At 40.6% G+C, this 25,453-nt stretch overlaps 1 protein-coding gene across 1 annotated transcript in view; it reads right to left on the bottom strand.

The window, feature by feature from the left end:
* The window catches only part of UBE3A (ubiquitin protein ligase E3A), a 55,853-nt gene extending 35,374 nt beyond the window's left edge, over positions 1–20,479 (bottom strand). Inside the window, exons 1-3 of the mRNA XM_074144578.1 lie at positions 20,170–20,479; positions 11,214–11,281; positions 3,189–3,307 (exon numbers count right to left, since the gene is read on the bottom strand). Of these exons, the coding sequence (XP_074000679.1) occupies positions 3,189–3,208 (20 nt within the window). The 5' untranslated portion in view covers positions 3,209–3,307; positions 11,214–11,281; positions 20,170–20,479. The remainder of the gene's footprint in view (positions 1–3,188; positions 3,308–11,213; positions 11,282–20,169) is intronic.
* Positions 20,480–25,453: the final 4,974 nt, after the last annotated feature.

Raw genomic sequence — 25,453 nt, 5'->3', positions numbered from 1 at the left:
TCAGCCTAGAGAAAAGGAGGCTGAGGGGGGACCTTATTGCTCTCTACAACTACCTGAAAGGAGGTTGTAGAGAGGTGGGGGTCTGTCTCTTCTCCCAAGTCACAGGTGACAGGACTAAAGGAAATGGCCTCAAGTTGTGCCAGGGGAGGTTCAGGTTGGATATTAGGAAGAATTTTTACACTGAAAGGGTTATCAAGGATTGGAATGGGCTGCTCAGGGAAGTGGTTGAGGCGCCATCCCTGGAGGTGTTCAAAAGTCGGGTTGACATAGTGCTTGGGGACATGGTTTAGTGATGGTTTTGGTTTTTTTTTTTGGGGGTTTTTTTTTTTTTTTTTGTCAGAGTTAGGTTGATGGTTGGACTAGATGATCTTGAAGGTCCCTTTCAACCTAGATGATTCTATGATTAATTTAAGTAGGCTAAATTATAGCTGCTTAGCTCCTCCTTATTCCCATCTTCTTCCTTATACCAGCACTGATTCAAGTGTTTGCTTTTTCTTTTTTTATTTTTAGACAGATCATTTTTCTCCCTCCCTTCAGGACTTCCCCCTACCCAGTAAGTTTGTAGCCAGACAAGCCAGGATACCAGGCAGTACAAATGCAGCAGTTTTGACTCTGAACACCTTAAGCTGCCTTGAAATAATATCCTGAAGAACCTTATCCAACCTTCACTTGGGTATAGATTTTGGTACAGCTGACCAGAACTGCCATGCTGGATATACTGCATGAGGAGTGGAAATAGAGCACAGCCATTGCAGTATAACTCAGTAGCTTACATGAACAAATGCGCCTTTCATGACAGAGCTTTCTCAAAACAGAAGTGAGCTAAAATCTGCAAATAGAACTCACTTTGTAGGTTTCCACAGAGTTTGCTAGAGGACTTCAGTCAGCACAGCTAAGCTTTGCCATAGCTTTACTGGGAAAAAAAAAATAATCTTTCTGTATAGAAATAGAATTTCTGATTTTTTTTTTTAAATTTACTATATGACTATCTATACTATTCTAAATGCTATTGGAAGTCACCACCTGTAGCCTGAAACATTTCCTTTTTTCCTTTGTTTCACTGTACTACCTTCCCGAATGGTCCCTCCTATTAAAGCCTGCACTATCTTCCAAATTCTCTACTAAAAATCTTAGTTCCTCTACTGACATAGCAGATCGTAGTAACTTTCTGGATTTTACCAAACTGTATTATGTTAACAGATCCAGTGCCTAGAAAGCATTTCTGGCAGATAACTTAAAATTCCTAGGCTAGCTGGATACTATGCAGCAACAGATGATGCAGAACACAGGAAGTTATTTGTTTATATTCCAAGTTATAAAATTCAACTGACACTACGATGGAATTCTGAACCAACTAACTTTATACTCATGCTTAAAATGCAAATAACCTCTAACTGGAAAATGACAAAACCTACCCAAATTTGGTCTCTATTTATTCCCCTACTCAAAGTTCACGACTGATGAGATAGTTGCTGACAAAAATAACGCTCAACAGCAAAACAAATAAAAATTTCATTTCCTGTCAACTCCAGTGACAAAAATAAGTCACTAAATATTTAGCAGAGAGAAAAGAACCTCAATTATTTTTTTCCCCCTAATTATTCACCTAAGCATAAAAGTGCTAGAAGCCATACAACCTGAGGAACAGTGGAAAAAAAGAGTATTTATATTCATAGTGGCTAGCTCCTCTATTCACAGCTAGGACTTCAGAAACTGATAGCAAAGATCTTGGAAGCTTGAGGAGGTTGCTATCTTTGTTTTAGTCATAGGAAATACAACACAATGAGGCTCTGGGTAAGAGTAGTGCTTTAAGTTGTTATGAAAATACAAATGAAGTAGTGGTGTTAAAAACATCATGAGTATGAATCAATTTTAGCCTTTAAAATACACAGCAGTATGAAAAATTACAGAAAAAGAGAAGATCAGCACCTAAACTTAGCATGTAAAAAAGATAGCCTGGTGATTTGTAGTACAAACACGTAAACATAGCTATCAGGATATCCAAAGTCTTTTCCTATCCTTATCACTTGTATGAGTTTTAACTGGGCTTTGAACAGTCAGCGCAGTTCAGTGCATGCTATTTCGCAAAAATGTTTCTTCTGTAAAACAAACAATATAAGAAGAGACACAGTTTCAAGAAAGTTCAGAAAAAAATAAAACCTAGCTGAGTCAAAAAATTTTTGGTCCTATAAGGTAAATGGTTCTACGGAAAACAGGGATGAAATTCCTTCAACTTACTGTTTTCTATAACATGAGCAGACCTACCATAACTGTGATTTGCAGAACCCATTATGCACTTAGTAACCAGATTTTAAAAGGTTTCAAATGACAATATAAGTACCAAATAAAATGAGCTTTCAGTACTCATTAAAACAACATGGAAGATCAATCCAATTATGGGAATTCTAGCTGTTTGTTGAGAAGCTATTTATTCTGCAATACCCAGTTGTTTACAAACAAGATACCTTGTTATTCTTCTGAGGAGGCAACAGTACTGAAAAACAACTGTATAATACGGCAAGGTATCCCTTCATTGCACTTAAAATCTGAAACAAGAGTTCTGTTCAGAGAAAATCTCAGGGCAAATGCTCTTACAAATTTCAGCTTTGAATTAGATTGTAGATACTGATCACAAGACACCAACTAATCTGAATACTGCAGTATGAGCTAGCAAATTCAAATGATGGCTCACTTCCAATAACACAGGGAACAACTTCTCCATTCTGCAAGCCACTCCTTTTACCTCCACTGTACCTCCCTAGGAGAGAAAAGTAAAGGTATGCAAGCCTAGAAATTTTAACATCAAACCTCCTCAACAGATACATTAAGAAAAATGGAACAAATTTATACATATATATAAACAATTATAAACAACTTATACAGAATGTCAGTATGACAATAAAAACCACCAGAGACTTTTAAGTGATAGTACTGCTCTTAAGAGGCATACCACAGAGCACCACAGTGCTCATATTTTAAAAAATGAGGCAGGGACAAGCTAAGTGAGCTTTGTAATCACTCTAAGCAAAAGAGTAAGTCAACTTTGCCAGCTGACTTATCTTAAACAAACAATATACCTTAATACTATTTATAAAACTATCTGCAAGCCATACAAATGAAATACTTATTAAAATAAACATTATACTGAAAATGATCCTGAGAAAAAACACTATATGCTTTATGCTTACCTTTTACAAGCTGTGGCCATTCGGTGACATCAGGGTGATCACAATTTTGAGTCACTGATTAAAAACGAGTTGTCACACCAATCCTGTATCACGCTGGGCTAAGCATAAGCTTAACAACTCTAAATAAGTAAAAATAATTTAGTTAAAAGTCCTTACAAATTATTTTCAGCCAGTCCACTAAATAAAAAACATAAACCAGAAGAAAAATATTGATGCTAAGTGTTTTATCTGCAAGATTAAGACCTACAGCACAAAAATTAATTCCTTTTTGAATGGCATTCTAAGACTTCGAGTAACTCACTACTGTACACTCTACTTGTAAACTCGAGAATTCACCAACTTATTTTTGGCCTCCCTAAAAAAAACCCCAAAACCCATCTCTTGGACCAGTGAAAAGCACGCAACACCAAGACAACAAGCATTCAAAGATTTGAAACCATGTGCGTAAATATGAACCGGAATTTCTAACTCCAATAAAATTCCGTCAGTTGTTTCCCTGCTACAACTCAATACTGCTTTTCTAATGAGGCTCCTTGTTTCCAGGGAAGCAACATGTAGCTTGTGCTTTGCTGTGTGCCTCTCCCCAAAATGAAGCAAGCTAAAACTATGTAAAAGTTTCACAGGAGCAACCTTTGCTATCTGTGGCCAATCTTTTAGGTTCTTTGCTCCATTTACACCACATGTAAGTGTCTCTCTCCTCTCCCTTAAATTTTCAAAAGTGTATTTTACCTGTCAATTGTTTCCCGTGATCTGGCTCCACTGGTATAAATTGAAGGGTTGGTCCTTTACTTTGTCACGCAGGTGGCAGCCAATGATCACTCAGCAATACTCGTGCCCAGAGCGCCCTGGGACCACCCCAGCTGATTACTTCCATGGCTGAAAAGGAACCAGTTAGTTTCTTACCTACTGCTATTATCTACTCTAAACTAAAGTTAACTGATAAAAATATTTCCAAACATAACCCTCAACACTCAATTCACCCCATTCTCTCTCCCACCCCAAGCTCCTAGGTGCACTGGACAAAGACTGTAAAGAAAAAAAGGCCTCAGATGGAGAGTCAGATCACAAACAGCATTATTCACTTTTTGTTAATATAAAGTCTTGATTAAAATTGAAGTGTTAATGAAAAGTTGTCTTGTTTTCTCTAAACAGCCAGCAGCTATGAAGACAGATCCCTGTTAAGTATCCAAGAAGTTTACTCCTTTGGCTCTAACCCAGATGAAACCCCACATTGGTAGGTTGCCATGCAGCAGAAGCCTCACACAGAAGCAAGGTGCACAAAGGATAGTGAGCTACTGAGGGCACACCCGCAGCTCTCTGCAACACCCGCAGTCATAACGATCTGGTGCAAATACTAACAGAGCATATCCAGCAGCTTTAAATGTTTCAGTAAAGACAGCTTTTGTGCTTCGGTCCAGCCTATTACAAGAGTCTTTCAGTAAGGTCTTAGGTTTGATAAGCAATCAAGCATTCTCAATACTAATTTGTATATGTTGACTTGTCAGAGATAGGAAATCACTGATCAGTAAGCAAGGCCCACAATTTTCTAAAATTTGTCAGAAAACCTGCTCACTTTTGCCATTCTACTACAAACTCTGCCATGGAACAAAATTTGTATTAGTTTCAGGATGATGCTTATTAGTTTTATCGAGTAAATTCCCTGAAGTAGGAAAAGTGCTATTTAATTACTTTAACATCAGTAATACTTTAGTCTTCTGATCTAAACGTGCAGTTGACATAAGTAAAGTAAAAGAAGCAGGCTACTGAAAACCTCTGAAACAAAACAGAGGTTCTCTAGTACCTATCTGTTACAGGTGTAAATTGTCAAAGTTTAACTGAGTCAATGCCAGGAACACAGTACAATGAATAAGAGTCAGTTGGAAAAGTTCCTCATCTGTCAACATTAAATGACAAACAGGGTAAAGATTTTCAAAGTAATGTTTGTTGACCATCAGCTGTACAGAAAAGCAAACAGCAAAACCCAAGATGCTGATGCCCCACTAAGAAGCCTTAAAACACTGCTTATGGCATTCTGATTATTTAAGACCTGACAATGTCCACTTTCAGGCAAGCATTAGCTTTAAAGAAATAGAGGTCTATTCTAAGGCACTGCTTTCTCCTTTAACTTAAATCTAAATTCTTGCTGCTTTCTGAACTGATGTGAAATGCTTCTGTAAAAACGCATTTAGAAATTAAAACTCCTTCTAGCTCTTTGTCCAAGTAACTTTTAGTATGCTGGTCAAAGAGGACAGTGGTGTAATCTCTAATACCCTGTTGGTTGGGAAACCCACATTCTGACTGCTGGAAGTATCAGCTTGCATTCTGGAGTGTGCCAAATCAATCACTCCCTACCTAGACTTGTGTCCTATACCACCCAGAACATGGGCGAAAGATAATTACAGTATTCTTCTATTCAAATGGAAGCATATTAGAAGAACCGGCTGATAACAACCTTAGTAAAACAGGGTTTTCCCGAGATTGTTTCACATGGGAGGAGAAAAGTCATGAACATGATGGTCAACAGTGAAAGAACACATGAAGTGTTCGTGCTGCATTCAAAAAAACATCACATCGTGGAATGTTAAAGAATATGCATTGAGGTGGCAGCTCCACAATCACGGCCAAGACAAGTTTGTGCCCAGGTCTGACACAGATCCAACTCCGTTAGTCAGATTTATCACACCACCTAACATAGTATCTACAGCAGCTTTGTTAAGAGAGGCAGTACCTGAAGGGGCATGAATCTCTTAACTCTGAAATTAACTCATCTAAGTTTTGTAGTGAAATTTGTACTTACAAATTGAATTTATCACGGATCAGAGCTTTGAATCAGGTAGCTGCAGCATTTCAAATCTGTTACAAGCACCTTAAAAGTAGATTTACTGTACTGGGGTCTAAAAATCTCATGCTACTTTTCAACAATCCATATGCAAGAAATCATTTCCCCTTCTATCTCCTTCTCATCTTACCTTCCCCACCTGTTCTTTCTGCTACTCCTATGGGACAGAATATGATTGGCAAGGATTCCCTAGCACACATGAAAGAATTCACTTTTTAGAAAACCTTACTCATTCATGCACCAGCAGAACACCGTCTGCTGGCAAAGAGTCCAGCACGTTGAAACATAGGGTGGGTGGTGAAGGAGACCACCATCAAAGATCCCTTATTCCGAACCTAGTTTGAACAAAGGACATTTTGACTGTTGGATCCAAACAAGGCAGGAAAAGGAAAAATGGTAAAGAGAGTCAAAGGACACTACTTGATTGGGAAAGGGAAGTCACACTGATGAAAAGACTAACTTAGAAAAGGGGATTATGAAGAACAGGAAACTGACCTAAAACAGCTGCTTTTCTGTCACAGTAATTCCTTTACAAAACATCTCAGGATATAACTTACCTTCTAGAAGGTAGGACCCTGCAACAGCAGCCCCAGAACAAATATTTTTTCTTAGAGCAGAGTTACTCAAACAGATTTCTGTGGTCTTCCATGTCATGATTAGCATGACTTACAGTTTAGGTTTTCACAGACACACAGAGCAGCTGAAGGTATCAAACGCAGTTTGTGCCTGTCGAATATGAGAAACCTGAGATGGCTGCTACAGGCTCTTTGGGACTGGGTAGGCTCCAGTAAAGACACATCCACATCTGCCTAGTGACTATTTACAAGAGGTAGTTCAACCAGGACTGCAGCAACCCATTATAATTAGCAAGACAATACACAAGATCCATGTCTTCAAACTATGTATCTGAAGAACCCTGTATGGCATGGAGTAGCACTCATCAAGAAGTAATAGGATAAATAATGCTTATGCAGTAGTTTGAGACTACACCCATCTCTCCTAGGTGACAAAAGAGAAGATTTTCTGAAAAGAATGTTCCTATCAACTGAAAAAGAGGGAGAAAATAAATCAGTGAAAGAACAAGACGCCAGAAACCAAGTTCAGATGCATAAAAAGGGGCTAAAAACCAACTTTGTTGCATTTCATTTAATCTTGAAAGTCTGGGATCACAAACATGAGCCAAGAAGAGGCCCTCAGATTCAAAACACAGAATCTAAAGACATATCATGGAGAACCTAAGTATCTATTTGTTAGCAATCAAAAACAAAGCCAAAAAACTTTCAGCAACAAATCATTTAATGTTGTCACTTACATGGATTTCCTATACTTATTATTTTCCTTATGTTGTTTGATGTACAGGTATTCGGTTTCTGTGACAGCACAGCCATCTGGCAGCTGACACCAAGTATGTGAAGTCTAGGAAGACCCTTGAGTGAAGGAATGCTTTTCTTATTTAAACTATGACTTCGTATTGACCTTACTAAATGATGGGTCCCCTGGGAGGTGGTATTTTTAATAATTTAAATTTCCACCCAAGCAATCTTTGATCCAATTTTTTTTTTAAGATTCTCTTTTTGACAGGTGAACTAATGAAAGTGGAGGTGTGATTCACCTGTACAAAAGAAGTACCATGATCTTCCTTACCTTCCAGTGCCAGAACTGGAGTTGCTTAATTAAAAATAACCATCTGTCAAGATACAACTAAAGACAGTGTTTGTGTGTATTCTGAAGAATTCCTCTGAATCTCCCAAGAATTAACTCTCTTCTCAAACTTGATACACATTCAAAATAACTTTGGAGTACCATGACGAAATGGTCAGTCATCATCTGTACAGTAAAAGATGCCCTCAGAACTACCCTAGCTAGCTTATTACTTCAAAAACAAACTGCCAAGTAATAGGCAAACAGGCCTTTGCAAACAGGCCTTTTATAACTTGAGATTGATTCATCAAGTGACCTGGAGGAAACAGTAGAATATTCACCAAATCCACAAGTTCAATCTTTAATGTCACTTGCAAAAAAAAAAAAAAAAAAGTAATAAGCACACTTAAAACTTTCAATTGCTTTTATTGCCTGCATGTGGCTTCCAACACAGAAACCATCAAAAGACATAAGATTCCAGAAATTTTCTTCATGCAACTAATAGCAGGTGAAATTATCAATGATCCTAAAGTAAAATAAAACAGCCACTAACAAAACCTGATCACATAAATCCTAACAGAGCTGCAAAAAAACAGTAATAAGGCATCTATGCAAATTTTTTTCCACTGCCATTCAACTAATAACAACAAATGCAAAATCACCTAGTTTGAAGACCAAAAGAATCGGGTTCTACCCTGAAGAATGCCAACCTGAAGTGATTAAGGCACTCACAACGGATGTGCAAACACACACATGCTCCCAGTATTACAGCTAGAACAACAGATATGACTCATGAGGAGCTCCTGGAAAGGTCTGCACAAAGTACTTCAGACATGTTCAAAACTTGAGCCCAGTTCTCCAATTATTCATTATTCTTCAAAAGTATTCCGGAAGTAGCAGAAAAGAGCCATAAAGACAGCATGAAGAAAGGAGAAAGTGCCTTGTGATTAGAAAATGGAAAAAGTTCAAAGTTAATCAAGCTAATCAACATGGACACTGGAAGAAACTAAGTCCTCTCACAGTACAAGAAGAATGCACAAAAAAAAGATCCTCCAATTAAAAGAAAACATATAAAGCGCCCACATGACTGAAAACTGAAGGCTGACAAATTCAAATTAGAGTAGGAACACAAGCATGCAGGATAGCGGAAGACAAATTAACACTTGAATATTGGGGTGGGGATCTGAATATGCTACTATCTTCAAATTAAAGCTGGTTCCATTCTGGAATATGCCCTTCAGTAAAAACATAAGTTACTGAGTTTAATAAAGGTAGAATTTGGTACGTCTCAATATACAGAGATCAACTATAGATTTATATAAAAGCTTAATCCTATAATATCTGTATACTTACTTTGCCTTGATGTCAAGACATCACATAGTAACAGAAAACAGTCTAGTGTTTGCTCCCATTCCCTCCCCCACCCCAAAGCTAAAGGCCTGTGCGTTATTCTTATTTTCTACAACTGCCCCCATAATGCTGGACATTAGATTTTCCCTTCAACACTTGTTTTTGGTTTTAGATCATAGATGTACTTTATTGACCTCTGTAAGAGGGAAAGAACCTGGAATTATCTTTAGCTTCTGCATTTTTCATTTAGACCATAGCTGGTATTTATTCCACTACTTATTTTTTGCAGCAGAACCATGTGTTGCTATCTCAGTTATGTCTGCTACTTCAGGCTCTCTCCAAAATGATATACAGTTATGAATGGAAAGCCCCTCCTACAACAGGAGGTGAAATCCAATCATGTATTTAAATTTCTTTTAGTAGCTCTCCTTTTACTGGCTAGGTATCACATTAAGTTATTTTCCCAACAGGTAAGTTTTACAGTTTCTCTTCAGCTTTAATATTTAAACTTTTATTCCATCAGTCCTTTTGCTTATGCTTTGTTATTTTGCTTTCTTTTGCTACCCATCTTCCACACAGCCTTCCATGTAAAGTACCTTTCTGTTCACCAAGTTCTCCAGGATCACCAGCATGTTTGTTTATACATAGTTCATATTAAGACCACACAATCATGCAATTCTGTAGCATAATAATCAGCTTTTCTGATGTCCCATTAGTATTCATTGCTCAAGTTATGGGAGATTAGAGGGGAATTCTTGTTCATCAATTTATGAAGCACATACCATTACAAAGACTATGCATACATACGGTGGCAAGCAGTTCAACATTCAGAAAAAAGAGCAGCCAGCAGAAATAATGGCAGTAAAGAAATAACAGCTTAGGTTTGAAGAAGAGCCATCATACACACAACTAGTACCGAAACTGGAGAGCAAGAAGCAGGTGGGTGGTCCCAGTGGTGCTGTGGGTGCAAAAATGAATATACACTACCTGCCAGATGCCTGCTAGAGTAAAGGACCAATCTATATAATTCTCTCAGGAACATCTGGATTGTGATAATGTTACATTATGGCTTTTTAAGAGATTTACAGTTTTTAATTAGCAGATGTTTTATTTAAAGTTTCAGCTTAGAACTAATCATTTTAGCTCCCGTCTGTAGCTTCCTACAAAACAGAACTTAAAAAAAAAAGAAAAAAGACACCCAACAACCCTTCTGCAAGGTTGAGATTTCAACACTTGTAAGTATGTTCTTACGTTAAGTATCTTCAAAAGAAAAATCTAGACATAAACATACAGGGTATAAAGCCTGTATCAGCAGTTACTGAGTTCTTCCCCACATTTTAACTTGTTAAAAAAGAAAGTACACATATAGCTTAGAAGTAGTTGTTGAAGTAACTACGTACAATTTTATATATGCATTAACAAACCTATTTAATATGGTAGAAAAATGAACTTAAACAATAATTGTTTTTCTGAATACAGCAATGCAAAAAGTTTCAAAAATTCTCTATGTACTAACTTGCAGAACTACAGATCTTAAGAGACACTAAAAGTGGTGTAGTAATTCCATACTACCAGGTATCTCCACTGGACTACACCAGAACAAAGTTTGAAAATGGAAATTAAAATAACTACAAGTTAACATTCCAACCTTGCTCTAATGCACAACATTTTTAAGCTGGCTCAACACTTAAGAGCCTAGACAAAAAGAGATACCATGTGCCATGGGCTCATGTTAGCACTGCTACTGATGGTTAAATTTCTGTATTTCCTAACATTTGAATCTGCAAATTTGACTTACACTGATGACTGCTTAACTTTTCTAGTAGTTCTGAACTTACTTTGCAAGTCATACTTACAAACTGTACAAGCTTCACTATATATGCTCAGCAGCAAGCAAAAAAAAACCACTTTGAGAAACAGCACTGATTCTTATCCAATCCATGGAGAAATACATGGATGGTAGCAGCGTGATACTGAGCTTGTAAAACAAATTAAAAGGGAATTCAATGTTGTATGGTCAGTATTTATTTTCTCTCAGAAACTCAGTTTTCTACAGAACTATGCCTAAGTAACAGAGATCACAGTCAAAAAAAAATGGGAAAAATGAATATGTGTGTTTCTTCCTGAATTTATAAAAGTATAAATACTTGTTATTATGATTATTAGCATACAATATAAGTGAAAACATAACATACCATATCTTTCCAGAGCTGCAGAAACTTGTTCTTTCAAATTCTAAAGTGGACTTCTACAGTTCTTGTACCTATAATACAAAACATTACATTTCAGTTTTTGCACTATACTCCATACCAATCCGAAACCCAATGCAACTTCAAACCGATACATTTAAGAATGGCCATTCACTTAGTCACAAGTTTGCAACTAAAGGAAACATATACTTCGAATTATAGAATAGAATCATAGAATATCTCAAGTTGGAAGGGACCCATAAGGACGATCAAGTCTAACTCCCTGCTCCTCGCAGGACTACCTAAAACTAAATCAAATGAATTCCCAGACCAAATGATACTTCCCATAAAAATCACAACAGAAAATATTTACTATGTTAGGGAAACTACAAAAGCAGAAAGTCCATACACACAGTGTTCCTTATTCTCTCCTCTCTAGTGATGCATAGAATTTTACAATTCCATTCATATAGTTCATTACAAATACCCATTTCCTTCTTCTGGAAGATTCTGGCAAGGTTTCTCCCTGCCACACCCCACCCCTCTTTAAAAAAAAAAAAAAAAAGCATTGGTATTTATAATGAAAAATTAAAAACAAAACCAAAACAGAAACACCAAGTCACAGACAGAACTACATCTTTGTCTTGGCTGCCCAAAACTGCTGAAGTTTGATAAGCTTTTCTATAAACGGTTCATTTTTAGGGTAGCCATAATTAAAAAAGGACACTTGACTAAAATGTACTCCAAACATTTTCAAACACCCAAAAGCACAACTAATTTCAGGGGGAAAAGCAACAGAAACAGACATATAGGCTTATCACTAAAGAAATCTAGTAATTACTTTGCAAAAAGTTACTCATTTTTATCACAAAAAGCTATCACAATTTCAGTACTGTGAAGATTTAATACCTAATTTCTTGGTTCTAAAACTCTACTAAGAATAAACAAATCTAATGCAGCTGATGTAGGCTGATCTCCAATATAGATCAGAGCTTCCATGAAAGAAACCCTGATCTGGTTACCTTAAGACCACTTTCAGGTTTGTCTTAAAAGATGTCAAACCACAGAGAAGCCATCCAGTACCAAAGGCCCAATTCTTTATCAGGGATATGAAGTGGGGTAATCCTGGACTGACACAGATGTGCCAGCAAAGCTCTACAGCACTAACTGTTTGTACACAATTTTTTTGCATTTAAAGAAAAAAAGTCAAATAGGGCACCCTACCTGTTTCATGAAACAAGATTGCTATTTCAACAAACAATTATGATAATTATGTGGATTTATGTACAATTAGGATTAATGAGTTAATGTTATGCAACTGCGTCAATAAAACTTTACTAACATTCAGAAGAAAAAAAAAGAATAAATTTATCTGAACAGTAAGAGACAGTAAATTTATCTGAACAGTAAGAGACAGTAACTGAGGATTTTCCTGTTTGGAGGTGGCACTTCCACTCCATACCAACAGCAGAAATCCAAAATATCTATCTTATTCCATAGATGGATCCAATAGATATCCGGAATATCTATTAAAGAATAATACTTCATTCGCCATGATGTCATTAGGCAAACTCGGTTAAAAGTATTGACAAATCTGACCAGTATTTTCACACCTTGTATCACACGACTTCTAACTTAAACACCAATGTATGTATTTGTTCACATACACGCACAGCAGTGTCAACTACATAAAATTCACTCACTCTCCTCTAAGGTACAAAAGCACCAGAGTATGAGCAGAGTACAAAGTACAGCATGAAAATCTATCAAAAATACATCTATCAGGGATCTTACTGTTACTGTCCAGCAAGAAGAGAAAAGAAAACAAAGGTTCCCAACATAACTGAAGCTATGTAGTTTAAGACAGTACAATTTACAGATAAAACAAGACCATAGTGGAGGAGATGGAGACAGGGGATTTGCTTAGTAACGTGTCACTATCAGCAGAAGAGCAAGTAACTCCAACAGCACAAAACTGAAGCTCCTGGACTTCCAGATCTCCTTCCTCAATCTCCCCCATCAGCTATCACCAAGGCAGAGCTGGAGTTCAGCAGTCTACTAAAAAAAATTGATCAAAGGCTACACGAACAACAACAAAATGAAATATAGAATCTGTAATGCTTGTATAAAAGGAATGAAAATAATTTCATGAAGTCAGATGTCCTTCAACACTCACCTTTAGTATACTTATTAATTAGCATTAAACCACATCTGCCTAAAAAAATGCCAATGGCAAATGTGACTAAAAGCATGGGTAACACTATTGCTTCCACTCAACATAAAGAAATTTGATCTGTCACATGACCAGAACCAAAAGAGCTGCTTTTTTACAATTGTCATACATTTTCAATATGAAAAACAGATTTTAAGGCACACTGAAGGGTATTAACAAAGATAGTAAAACACTGAATTAACCAAACTGTAGCATACAGAACCACAAAATATTTAAGAAATTAATTATAAATTATGAAAAATAGCTTGCAACTCTCATGTCTAGCCTGAAGAAAGACATCATGAAGTCACCTCTATCAGGTGCTTAAACAATGCTTTCCACTTTTTTTTTTCACTGTCACAAGACAGTAGTAGAATAAAAATTTCTGAGTGCACTACCCTAAAGAAAACGGTAGGTATTTTACCTAGATTATAGATGATCTCACACAGTTTCAAATATGTAAGTTCAAATAAGAATAATTTTCTTCCATGACTGACATTCTTAATATAACATTAGCCAAATAAAAAAAACCAAGTCTTCACAAACATCCTTCTTTCACTAAGACATTCAAGTCATAGGAACCGTGCAAATAGAGTATTTATCACCACTTTAAACAGCTCAACCTTTGCAACCAAGAAATACCAGTATTTGACAGAAGTGATACACTCTCTTAAGAGCTCCTGTGACCTTGAACTCTCATGGGACTTGCAGGTTGTATGGAGTGTAAGTATGTATTTCTATGGTCCACAGTAGGCAAGTTTTGCTACAACAGCTGAAATACACCTAGGTGCTGCTACTGCAGCCAGTGTATGCTAGTATAGCTTGGACTTTCTAAAAATAAAACCGGGTGTATATACACATATTAAACCACAATATTAACCACTAAGACTTTAGACATGAGATTTCACTATGAAATAAAAAGTAATCGTTATCTGAATATGACTATACAAATAAGAAAGATGAAAACATCACACTGGAAATAGAAATTCTGAAGTAGTGATAGATCTCTTCAGCATTATCTAGCTTTGTGAAAGTTTTTGATACCTTTTAAGACAATGAAGAATACCATACTGTAAAATGAAAATATTTTAAACATTAGAGTAGTGAGCTCAAACACAGGACTAACCACGATGCAAAAGAATCATAGAATGGTTCGAGTTTTAAGGGACCTTAAAGACCATCAAGTTCCAACCCCCCTGCCATGGGCAGGGACACCTTCCACTGGACCAGGTTGCTCAAAGCCCCATCCAGCCTGGCCTCAAACACTTCCAGAGATGGGGCATCCACAGCTTCCCTGGGCAACCTGTTCCAGTGCCTCACCACCCTCACAGGAAAGAATTTCTTCCTAATATCTAGCCTGAATCTCCCTTCTTTCAGTTTAAAACTGTTACCTCTCGTCCTGTCACTCCACTCCCTGATAAAGAGTCCCTCCCCATCTCTCCTGCAGGCCCCCTTTAGGTACTGGAAGGCCACTATAAGGGCTCCCCGAAGTCTTCTCTTCTCCAGGCTGAACAACCCCAACTCTCTCAGTCTGTCTTCATAGGAGAGGTGCTCCATCCCTCTGATCATCTTTGTGGCACTCTCCTGGACCCGTTCCAACAGGTCCATGTCCTTCCTGTGCTGAGGACTCCAGAGCTGGATGCAGTACTCCAGGTGGGGTCTCACCAGAGCAGAGGGGTAGAATCACCCTCCCTCAACCTAGTTTTCTATAAGAAAATAGTCTACAACTACGGTAGCACTTGCTGAAGCATTTTGACCTGCAGCCCATTTTAGAAGTTCAGCTCCTTTAAGAGCCACTTCACCACCCTCTAACACCCCAAGCATGCTGAACTGCAGCTGCTCCAACCTGGGTCCCACAGAGCATACCAGAGCAGGAGTACACAAGTAGTGCCAGAGCCTGGCTGCCTGGACAAGTCTGGCATCTCTCAGCACCACACAAGCTTGGCAACATGTTACAGATAGCTCTCGTGCCTCCCCTGCACACAGCTCCGAAAGGTAAGGGAGAGGGGCTGTTTGTTTGTCATTCTAATCCCCTCATGTCACCAGTTTCTCTGGTCTAATGATTAGTAAGGAAGTATCAACAAGTCCAAAAAGGGGTGCACCAAAGCAAGTAAGAGCATGGTCTCCTCTATGAAGTAGAGATGAAGAACTAGCTTCACCCCTAGAACTCTAGCTTGGTCAAGTCAGCAGAAATCCCGTCACAGTCCTCATGGGACTCCAGAATGAAAAGCAAATAATGCAGACTAATCACTGATAGACAATTATGCAACAATCACCAAACTCAAATGCAGGTTCCATGATTTTCTGCTTCTGATCCCATTGGTGGGAGCAAGGCCACCAAGGCCAAACTTCCATCAGGTTTCAAACTGAGATACTGTGCCTTACAGTTTTTGAGACACTTAAATTTTGCATTATTTAGTTACTTAGGCCACAGCTTTGAAATTATGGCATACAAGGATTGAACATGAAAAAAAGTAGCACTCTCCATATTGAGCAGCCAACTGGTATATTAATTTAAGTTTGTGCTAAAACATCACTGCTGTAATTCACCTCTGGTACAGTCCCACTATCGACATACTACACAAGATAGGCATGATTCTTAAAGGTAAAGTATGTGAACACAGAGCATGTTTGTAAAGAGTCCAAACCTCTGCTTTACTAACTAGAAGTTTCTCTTAAAGCACACATACCTCTTAAGAAATGCAAGTTGCTTCAGAAGAAGCAGGTCAGCCCTCTTACCTAAGACAGTGAAGTGAGGGTCCAGAGGGAAGCCACCCATTTAGTTCCACTCAGCTGAACAACTGCAGCTTCTCCTAATTCTTCACCACCCTGTAAAACATGGGTAAAGAACCATGCAGGATGGTAACGGAAGGAGTATGGGTAAAGACTGACTTCTGCCCCCTTCCTCCATTCAGCAGTTTGCATAATACAGGGAAGCAGGCTCAACCTATTAAAAGTAAGAAGTAGTTAATGCTTCCTTTAAGAGATTCATTCATAAGAGTATTTGTGAGACAGAACACTATGGTAATATTTAATTTATAATGTAATTTTGCAACCAGTAAGTTATTTTGTTGTCACTAAGTTCTGTCACTCCTAACCACAAGAAGGTGGAACTATTCAAAAACAGCAATTTCAAGTGCTACTTGTTCACATGCTACATTGCTAAGCATGAATCCTGGATCTCAACCTTATTTGATTTTATCTTTTTTTATATTTCTCATATGAGGTTATTTTTCTGAAGAAATGTCTCACCAGCTGGTATAGCTACTGAAGTGTTGCTTCGTGACAAAATATTACCTTTCCACTGTATTTGCTGACTTTCTGCTAACCAACCAGATATGTTACACACATTACTATTTGTATCAACTAGCTTTTTTTCAAACTTTCATTTATGGGCAATACAGCCTTACAAGGCTGTCAGGCACTGCCTGTAAATACAGGAAGTTAATGCAATAAATGTTAAGGTCAAAGCATTTAAGGTGACAAAAGTCACTTCAAACATGCGATTTACTCATTGCTGTTGTGTCTGGGAATCAACTATTTAGCAAAGCTTATAGCACTGGGCGGGAGGAAGGGAGGAGAAAAGATTATTTTTTTTAAAAGTATCATATTCTAAATTACTTGTTACACATTTCAATAGCAAATGTATTACCCCTCTCCTTCCACGTACAAATGAGAACTTGATTAATGACAGAAAATCTTTCAACGCTGCTTCTCTATAAAACTCACAACTACCCAAAATATGCTGGATACTTCAGTAAAAGTGGAAAACATACCTCCTTTGTTTAAAAATCAATATAAATTCATTAACTAAAGTGAAGCAAAGACCTGGCCCACAGTACCAGAAATTAAGACTGATACTGGAAATGAGATACACGCCTACATACTTTAGGAATTCTCTCCTCCTGTCCCTCAATTCCATGCTCTATTTTTAAGAACTAGTGGCTTTTACCTGCAGGTGTATGAATACACTGGTGTGGGGAAGAAGAAAGACATTTCCTGCATTTAAAAGGAGATGAATTCTCTCTGGACATTCACTAAGCAAACTAAAACCAAAAGCAGCAGAGGCATAAAAAATAAATAAAAATCCACTATCTTTCCTATAGCAAAAACTAAGATGATACATATTTACAAAAGTGTAAACACTAAATTTGTTCCGTGTCATATCATGTACTACACTAATTATTGTTTATACAAAATGTTATATGCTTAAACACGTTCACAATTAAATTTGCCTATGACTATTAAAACTTGACTCAAAGATATTTCCCCTACCCAGTTATGTATTTGGTTAAGTAGAACCTGTGAATTCATAACGAACTAGTGAAGAACATGTCAACAAAGCACATATTCATAATGAAATACGCATGATTTTACACCAGGGTACATGTCATATTTCCAAAGCAGGTTTTCTCCTACAAAAAGTGAAGTTAAATGAAAAGAAAGAGAATCTGTTTTATCTTCTCAAGTCAATGAGAACAGGTACAAACTCAAGGTGCTCTAACAAAGACTCCAACAAGCTGAGAATATCCCTACATGAATTTAACAAATATGCAGAGTTTTAAATTCCATTCACAAAAGAATCATCATTTGCATATGCCTTTAAGCAGCAGCAGTAATTACAAAAAAACTAAAAGTTTTGTTTGCTATTAAAAATAGGACAAAACACATGATGTTAGAGTTCTGAAGAGGACCTGGACTGAGAGATATAGGCTTTGGAACTCACTGATGTGAAAAAGTTAAAACATCTCTGCTTTTTCAAGCCTGCCCTTACTTCAATCATGTTTTTTTACACAGTCACACAATCACACCCCTAAAAACCCCCAATAAAACTATCTATTTTGCAATCTAGCTTGGTGCTTTTATTTCTAAATTCTTGGGAGATACTCAGGATATTCCAGAGAGGTGAAATAGCAAACAACTCTGGTAAATGGAAAAAGAGCTTGTTAATGCCAGTGTGAAAGATGCCACATTAAACAGCAAGCATTTCGGGTGGAATGGAAGGTATTCTTAAGAGAGAGATGAAATATCTGTAATATTGTATGGAAGTAATTTAAATTAAAGGTATTTTTTGGCACTGTAAACTCAAGTAGTGGTCTCGCTTTTCTTCCAAGGTTTGTCTGTATTGAATTGACAGAACATTATTGTTACAAAGACACATCATAAACACTGCACACTGCATCTGTTGTAAATGTATGTGAGCAAAACTATTGAATATCCATAGCAATTTGGTAATGCACATATTTTCAACTCAACACACTCATTACACTGAGTTTCACAGTATTTTCAAATGAAAAAAAAAGTACCTTTAACTGTTTCCAAAATAGAAGGGCATTGAGTATTTAGTGCCACCACACAAACTAAGCAGTTTGTGAAAACTGTAAAGCCCATTTTCCAGCAGTTTTCATTCTTATCAAGAGGTACCTCTCTCACCATCTCCGTTACTCTCCCACCCAGTCATAGATGTCTAACAGTGGAGTTAAACTTCGAGTTCAGGTTCTCCCTTAGCAGGGAATCTCTAACTGGATGTTATTTGCATGAATTAGGAACTTAATCTTATCTTTTAAACCTCTCCCTTTCAAACCAGTCAAAAAAAAAAAAAAAGGAAAGATAAACTGACAATACAAACATGTAGGTCTTACTTCCTTTGGAAATCAAAGCTAAAATCAGGTGCAATTTCCCACTGAAGAACTTTTTGGTAGACATGCAAGGGGGACGGTAAAACTAATCTGACAAGCTGATTCTCCCAGAAGCTCAGGTTTGCACAGTCTCCTACTGACGTAGGGAAGTTTCCATACAGACACAGAGGGACCTTCCCTGAAGTGATGTGCAAGCCACGGGCTTTGTCTCAGAATTAAAACATTGCTTACACAGAAGGAAACACAAACAAATATTTCCATTAACTATAGAAAAAAAAGCGTAACTACAACTCTACAGATTACAGGTTCTTGCCACTTAAAGGAGAGTTGTGGAACATGTTTTGTTTCCTAAGCAGTAGTAACTTCTGAATGACTGTGTCACATCATCTTAGACATCTGATTTACAGATCGACTGTGAACCATAACAACCCATAGCGTTCCTTTAAAACAAATACGGGGGGTACACCGAAAAACTGAAACCAAGCAAGTCTTGCAGCCAGGAGTGACAGATGACACTTATCAGCAAGACAGCCTGTTCACAGGTGAGCAGATCCAACTCTTCCGACCGGATAGAAGGCAACACCAACAAGTGAACATGCCTACTTCGTTAAGCAGGCCTTGCACAGTAGTTATGCCCCCTCGCAGCGCTTGACATACCCGCACCTCCCCGACTGCCACAGCCGGCCACACCAAAGGCACCGAGGCGCTCGGTGTCCACAGCAGCCCCGGGCAGCGAGCACCGCCGCTGCAACGAGCCGAGCCGGCAAAATGAAGCGGAGGCAGGGTGGGTTCACCCAAGGTCGCCCAGCAATCCCCGTTTCCCCAGGGGGGGCGGGCTGAAGCCTAGAGTCGCTCGCCCGGCCTTCCCGCTTCTGGGGAGGGACGGGGCGGCCCCACACCCATGTGCCTGACGGCGAGGAGGGAGAGGACCACCGAGACCACGCAGCCCGGCCGCCTCCCCCACCCCAGGCGTGGGATCTGCCGGGCGGAGGGAAGCGGGCAGGGCCGCCTCCCGGCCCCCTCCCCTTCAGGGCCGGCGTCAGACGGGCGCCATCCCCCCGCTCCCGGCTCTCCCCCGGTCCGGGCGCTGCGCAGCGCAGCGCCTACCGACCTGGGCGCCTCGGCCTGCTGCTCCCGGTCGCTCCCGCCGCCGCCGCCTGGGCTCATGCGGGGGCCGCGCCGCGCTCGGGGCCGGGCCGCAGGCGAGGAGGAGGATGAGGAGGCGCCGCTGCTGCTGCTGCTGCCAGTGGAGCCGTCGGGGCGGAGAGAGACGGGGCCGCGGCCTGGCGGGGCGGGGAAGGGAGAGGCAAGCGGCCTTGGCCGGCGGGGCAGTAGAGCGGGCCGGGCCCGCGGGTAGCGCCTCCTCTCGCCGAACTCCTTCGCTCTCAGCCCGAGCCCCGCGCCACCATCTTGGGAGCAACGCGGATATCGGCGCGGCGCAGGCTCGGAGGACTGTCGGCGGGCGGGGGTGGGCAGGAAGGAGGACCCACTGTGTCCCGGCGTGCAACGCGGGAGGGGGTGGGGGGGGGGGGGGCCCTGAGGGGCGGGCGGATGAGGCGGCTGCGCCACGCTACCCACCGCGCGTAACCATAGAGTTCCCGGGGCCGGTTCCTTCCTGCCTCTTTCATCCGCGGCGCCCGGCGGAAGGCAGGCGAAGCGACGCCTGCGTACTTGCAGGCGTGAGGCGGGAACCGCCATCTTGGAAGAGGGCAGCGGGGCAAGGGCTCCCCTCGCTGTGGAGCGGCGCTCCGCCAGCCGGTGACACGCCGGGCAGCAGGGCGGAGCTCGGGGCCGCGCGTGCGCGGGGGGAGGGGGAGTGGGGGAAGGGGGGCAGGGGGGAAGGGAGGGAGGGAGGGAGGGAGGGGCGAGCCCGCCCCCCCACACTCCCACCGGGCGGGGTCGCGCGCTGCGCGCCCACGTACATAAGTAAGTGTGCACGTGCACGTACGTATGGCCACATACATGTACGTGAGCACATGCGTACACACAGGGGGCACACAGGTGTATGGAGACGTGTGGGCATATGCGGGGCGCATCTGTATCTTTTTTTTTTTGCTTCGAGGGAGTTTAAAAAGACAAGTAAAATTTGCGTTTTGGCAGGTTGGTGTGGGAAGCAGCTGGGTCGAATAATTTCGGAATTGGGCAACGTGAGCAAAATTCGACTTTCTGGCACGTTGGCTCCTTAAAGGCATTAAAAATGTGTAGCTACAACCGGGGGGGGGGGAGGAGGAGTAAGTAGAAAGAAAAAGGAAAGCAGATCTAAATCTTTTTTGTATTATCCCTCAATAAAGGGAATTAAATAGAGGTAGTTCTACCCTGGCAGAAAGTATACTTTTTTTTTTTTTTTTTTTAATATATTTATTGTAAGTATAATCTGGAAGAATGAGAAGTTCTTAGATGTTAAAATAAGCTGTTAAAACCATAAACGTAAATCCTCAAAAGCGTGATACTGAAGCCAAGTATTTGTTCCGGGGCCAGGAAATGGGTGTTTTAAGATCTTTAAGAAGCGATGGATGCATTACAGTTTTTAGCAGGATTTTGGAAGACCTACAGGGTAATAGTAGCTGATGAGACCAGTGGACCACATCCTTATAAATCAGCACAGGGAGTTCTGGTACTCACAAGGAATATGGTGGGCAGGTGTGTAATTGAAATATTAAGACTTAATGAAGTGCTCTTCTCCTGCGGTGTGGTCTGAGAGCAGGGTGCGTGGCGGCGCTCAGATGGACGTCGCTATTCATCTAAAAATAGTCGCTGAGAGTGAATGCTGACTTCTGCATCTGGAGGCTCCCTCCCACGCAGCAGCGAAATCTGCCAACTTCAATGTATTAAAATTTCAGATCCAGGACAAAGTTTATTATGCCATGAGCTTTCCTGTCACCTCAGAAATAATAATACTGAGAAAACTGGATCTGGAAGGTGCACTCTCTCGCTGCTTTTCCCTTGCTCTGTTGCAGAGCCCACGTGTCCAGTCCGTACCTCCTGCTTGATTATGCGGATGCTATGGGGAAGCATATCACAGGCTAAAGTTTGAGTAAGCAACATCTTCTGCTCTCTGCGTGCCTACAGAGCTAGGCTTTTCATCGCAGAGGGGCTCAGGCTGGTCAGGCATGATTTGCTTTTGGTAAGTCTATGCTGGCTCTTCCCAGTCATGTTCCTGCTCTGGCTGAGCCTGGAAATAATCTCCCAGAGTTTCAGGTGAAGCTGCTCCCCCATAAGTTCCTCAGATCCTCCTTGCCTCCGACCCTCAGGGACCTCCCATGAACACCACGATCATTCAGAGATGACAGAAGGTGGCCTCACAATGACGTTGACCAGATCTCAGTGTGCTTGGTTGCTCCCTTTTTGATCCCATGAACTTACATATGTCCAATTTGTCTAAGTAGTCCCTAACTTCATCCTCCTCTTCTGTGAGCAGCACCTTTCTCCCCCAAGCTTTGCTACTACCTGGAGGGATTTGGGACTCCAAGACCCCACCTGGCTGGTAGTGACAGCACTGACATAGTCTTTTCCGTGTCCTGTGCCACTGGGTGCTCTGCCCCATTAGGCAGCAACACCACAGTTTCCTTAGTCCTCCTTTTGCTGCTGATGTACCTACAGATGCTCTTACTGCCCTTCACATCCCTAACCAGTTTCAACTTTGGCCTAGCTTTGGCCTTCCCAATTTTATCACTGCATGCTTAGATGATGCTTTTAAAGCCCTTCCCTGAATATATCCCAGTCCATCCTTGCTTGCATGGAAACTGTCTCCATAACTCTTACCAGGGCATTTGGTCATCTTCTTGTATTCTTACAGCAGAAGGGACCAGCACTACTCAAACTATCCAAGATAGGGACACTGTGGATTTATACAATGGTGCTCTTTTTTACCTCTCTCTCTTTCCAAATAGTAGCTGACACTTGGTTTAGAGGTCTTTTTTTTGGCCCTTGCTGAGCATCAGGTGCATTTTTTCCCATGGAACTATGATTGCGATCCTGAGATCTTGTCCCTGGTTAGTAACGGGCAGCTCATGGCCCATTACTGCTCTGAGGTAATATTGCTTAGACACATCATGGGTTTTCCTCTGAAGAAACCAATGCAATCATGAGGAAGAGGCAGATGATTGCAGACAGAGGACATGTGCAGGATGGATCCAGCTGGTGTGGATGCTGGGGTTTGTGTATTGCATTGGCTGGATTGCATTGGAGATATGGAAAGGATATTCTCAGAATAGGACACAGGTATGAAAAGATCCAGCCTTCCTTCTGCTTTGAGGAGGTGTGGGCCAAATCGCATGGGCTGTGGACATGCAAAGAATAATACATTAAGAAATATACCCAGAGCAAATTGCTCTATAGCAGTGTTGCACGGGTGACCAAGCTGCGTGATGGATTCCACTTTGATTCTACTGGGAATAAATTGCTATTTTGGGGGAAGTATTAAATCACTCTTAGTTTTTATATCATGTGCTTGCAACTTTCTTTTTTTCACTCTGAAGTAGCTTGACTAGCTGTAGATTAACTGTGTCCATCGGTGTGCCCAAGTTGTTTCTGTTACAAAGGGATTAATTGTACTTTCCTGCCTCATTTATGTATGTTACGTATTCTGAAGTGCTCAGATATTAGGGTAGAGAAATGCTTCTGCTGCCTTGAGTGCTTTCAGCTACTTCACATTGCTACAGCCAGCTGCTAGAAAGCAACTGGATCTGCCTAGCTGGGCAGACTCCGAATCTGGAGAAATCTGATTGGAATTCCCAGTGGGAAAGCCACCACTCCCTCCCTGCTTCCTCGCTAATCCCTGCTGCAGCTCTAGGGCCTGGGTGTGGACGTGCAGCTGAGCAGAACAAGTGGTGAGACTGTATTTTGCAGCGATCCCCTCCACAAAGCAGGCTCCAGTGAAATGCTTCACTTGTGTGACTGAAGGAATGTTCGGTGAAAACGTTAAAATCAACAATTATAGCTAATAACTTGGTCGCTAAGTGGAAGCCCTGCAGAAAATCTAATCTTAGCATCTGAACGTTTGGAAACAAGTGTCTTTTTTTAACTGCTGAAGGGAAACAAATACAACTTGCCTCATGCACAAGTTGTGTGGAACAGGCAGTGGTTTCCAGCAGGAGGAAAAGGACATTAAAAATAGAATCTCCAGCCTCATTCACCCTTTACTTGTGATGCTGGACAAATGCCATCGTCAGCCAAGACTGCTGCATATTAATTTCAGTAGATGTTGATATCTCACTTCAGATCTTTGTAGAAAATCGTTTTCTCTGGAGACATCTTTGTAAACACACACAGAACACTGCATGTGTCCTATTCTCATTTCATGTGAAAACCCCAATACAAATGACCTGATAATACTTATTTTGGTATTGATTTCAAATAATTATGTGAGTGAAAGCTAGATTGTGAAGCTCTGTAGGTGTAACCCCTTAGATGATAGGCATCTTTTTGTGAGCAATCTACCTTAGTTAATCCTCTTTGGACAGAAGGAGTACACTGAAGTGTTAGGAGCCTTTGGGAGCCAAGCCAAATGCTTCAACTTGCTGATAGCTGAAACCTTTGTGCCTCCCTTTGCAGATAAAAAGATAAGGAAGGGAAAAAGATTATCAGCAATATAATGAAATACCGAAGTTCTGAGTTAGAGCTTAGTCTGGGCAACTGGGAGATAAAAAAATCCCTGTAGTGACTGGGTGATGATGGACTGTGGTGGTGTGTCCTCTCTTCCATTCCTCTCTTTTTCCCTGGTAGAAATTTGGAGGTGGGGATAACACTCTTTACTCAGACCTCCTCATTTTCAACGCAGACAGGGGGACTTGAGCTCTTAAGGCTGTCCGTAAGGGACTGCAAGTCAGTTGGCTTAATACAGTGTAATCTTATCTTAAGCAGGCAGTGAATCTAAAACAGTGTGGTGGAGGCTGCATGGCCAGGCAAGCGGACGAGTAAGATGCTTTGAGCTACAGCCCTGGGTGTAGGAGAAGGCAGGTCACAACTGAAGTGGGTGTCACTTCTAACCTTTTCTCTTCTCATTCCTGTCATGATAGTAAGGAGTTAACTAATTTAAAGTGTTTAGTAATGTGCCCCCAAAATCTGTCCAACCCCTTCTGGCCACAGCGCCCTTTGCCACTTACAGTAAATGTGACCCTCCTTGTGCTGAGAGCTGTGGTAAAACTCTTGGTGGAGCCAGATATGAGCAAAGCAGGTAGAAATAGGGAAACAGGCACTTCACTTTTGAAAGTCCTTTGGAATTGATCCATATGTGAGTCCTCCCACCTCCCATGTGTTTTTATACAGGTGTGGTTTTTTGCCAGTGTTGATTTTTAATGTCTGAAACCAGTCTTAGCTTTGGTGGGTAGGAATAACAAGGAGAATGTTTAAACTCTACCAAATTACTGCTCTTTTTCTTCCCAAGACAGAAACAT

This window comes from Numenius arquata, chromosome 1 (assembly GCF_964106895.1).
Source record: "Numenius arquata chromosome 1, bNumArq3.hap1.1, whole genome shotgun sequence".
NCBI lineage: Eukaryota > Metazoa > Chordata > Aves > Charadriiformes > Scolopacidae > Numenius > Numenius arquata.
The sequence above is the reverse complement of the archived record's forward strand: the minus strand, read 5'-3'. Positions and strand labels throughout refer to the sequence as shown.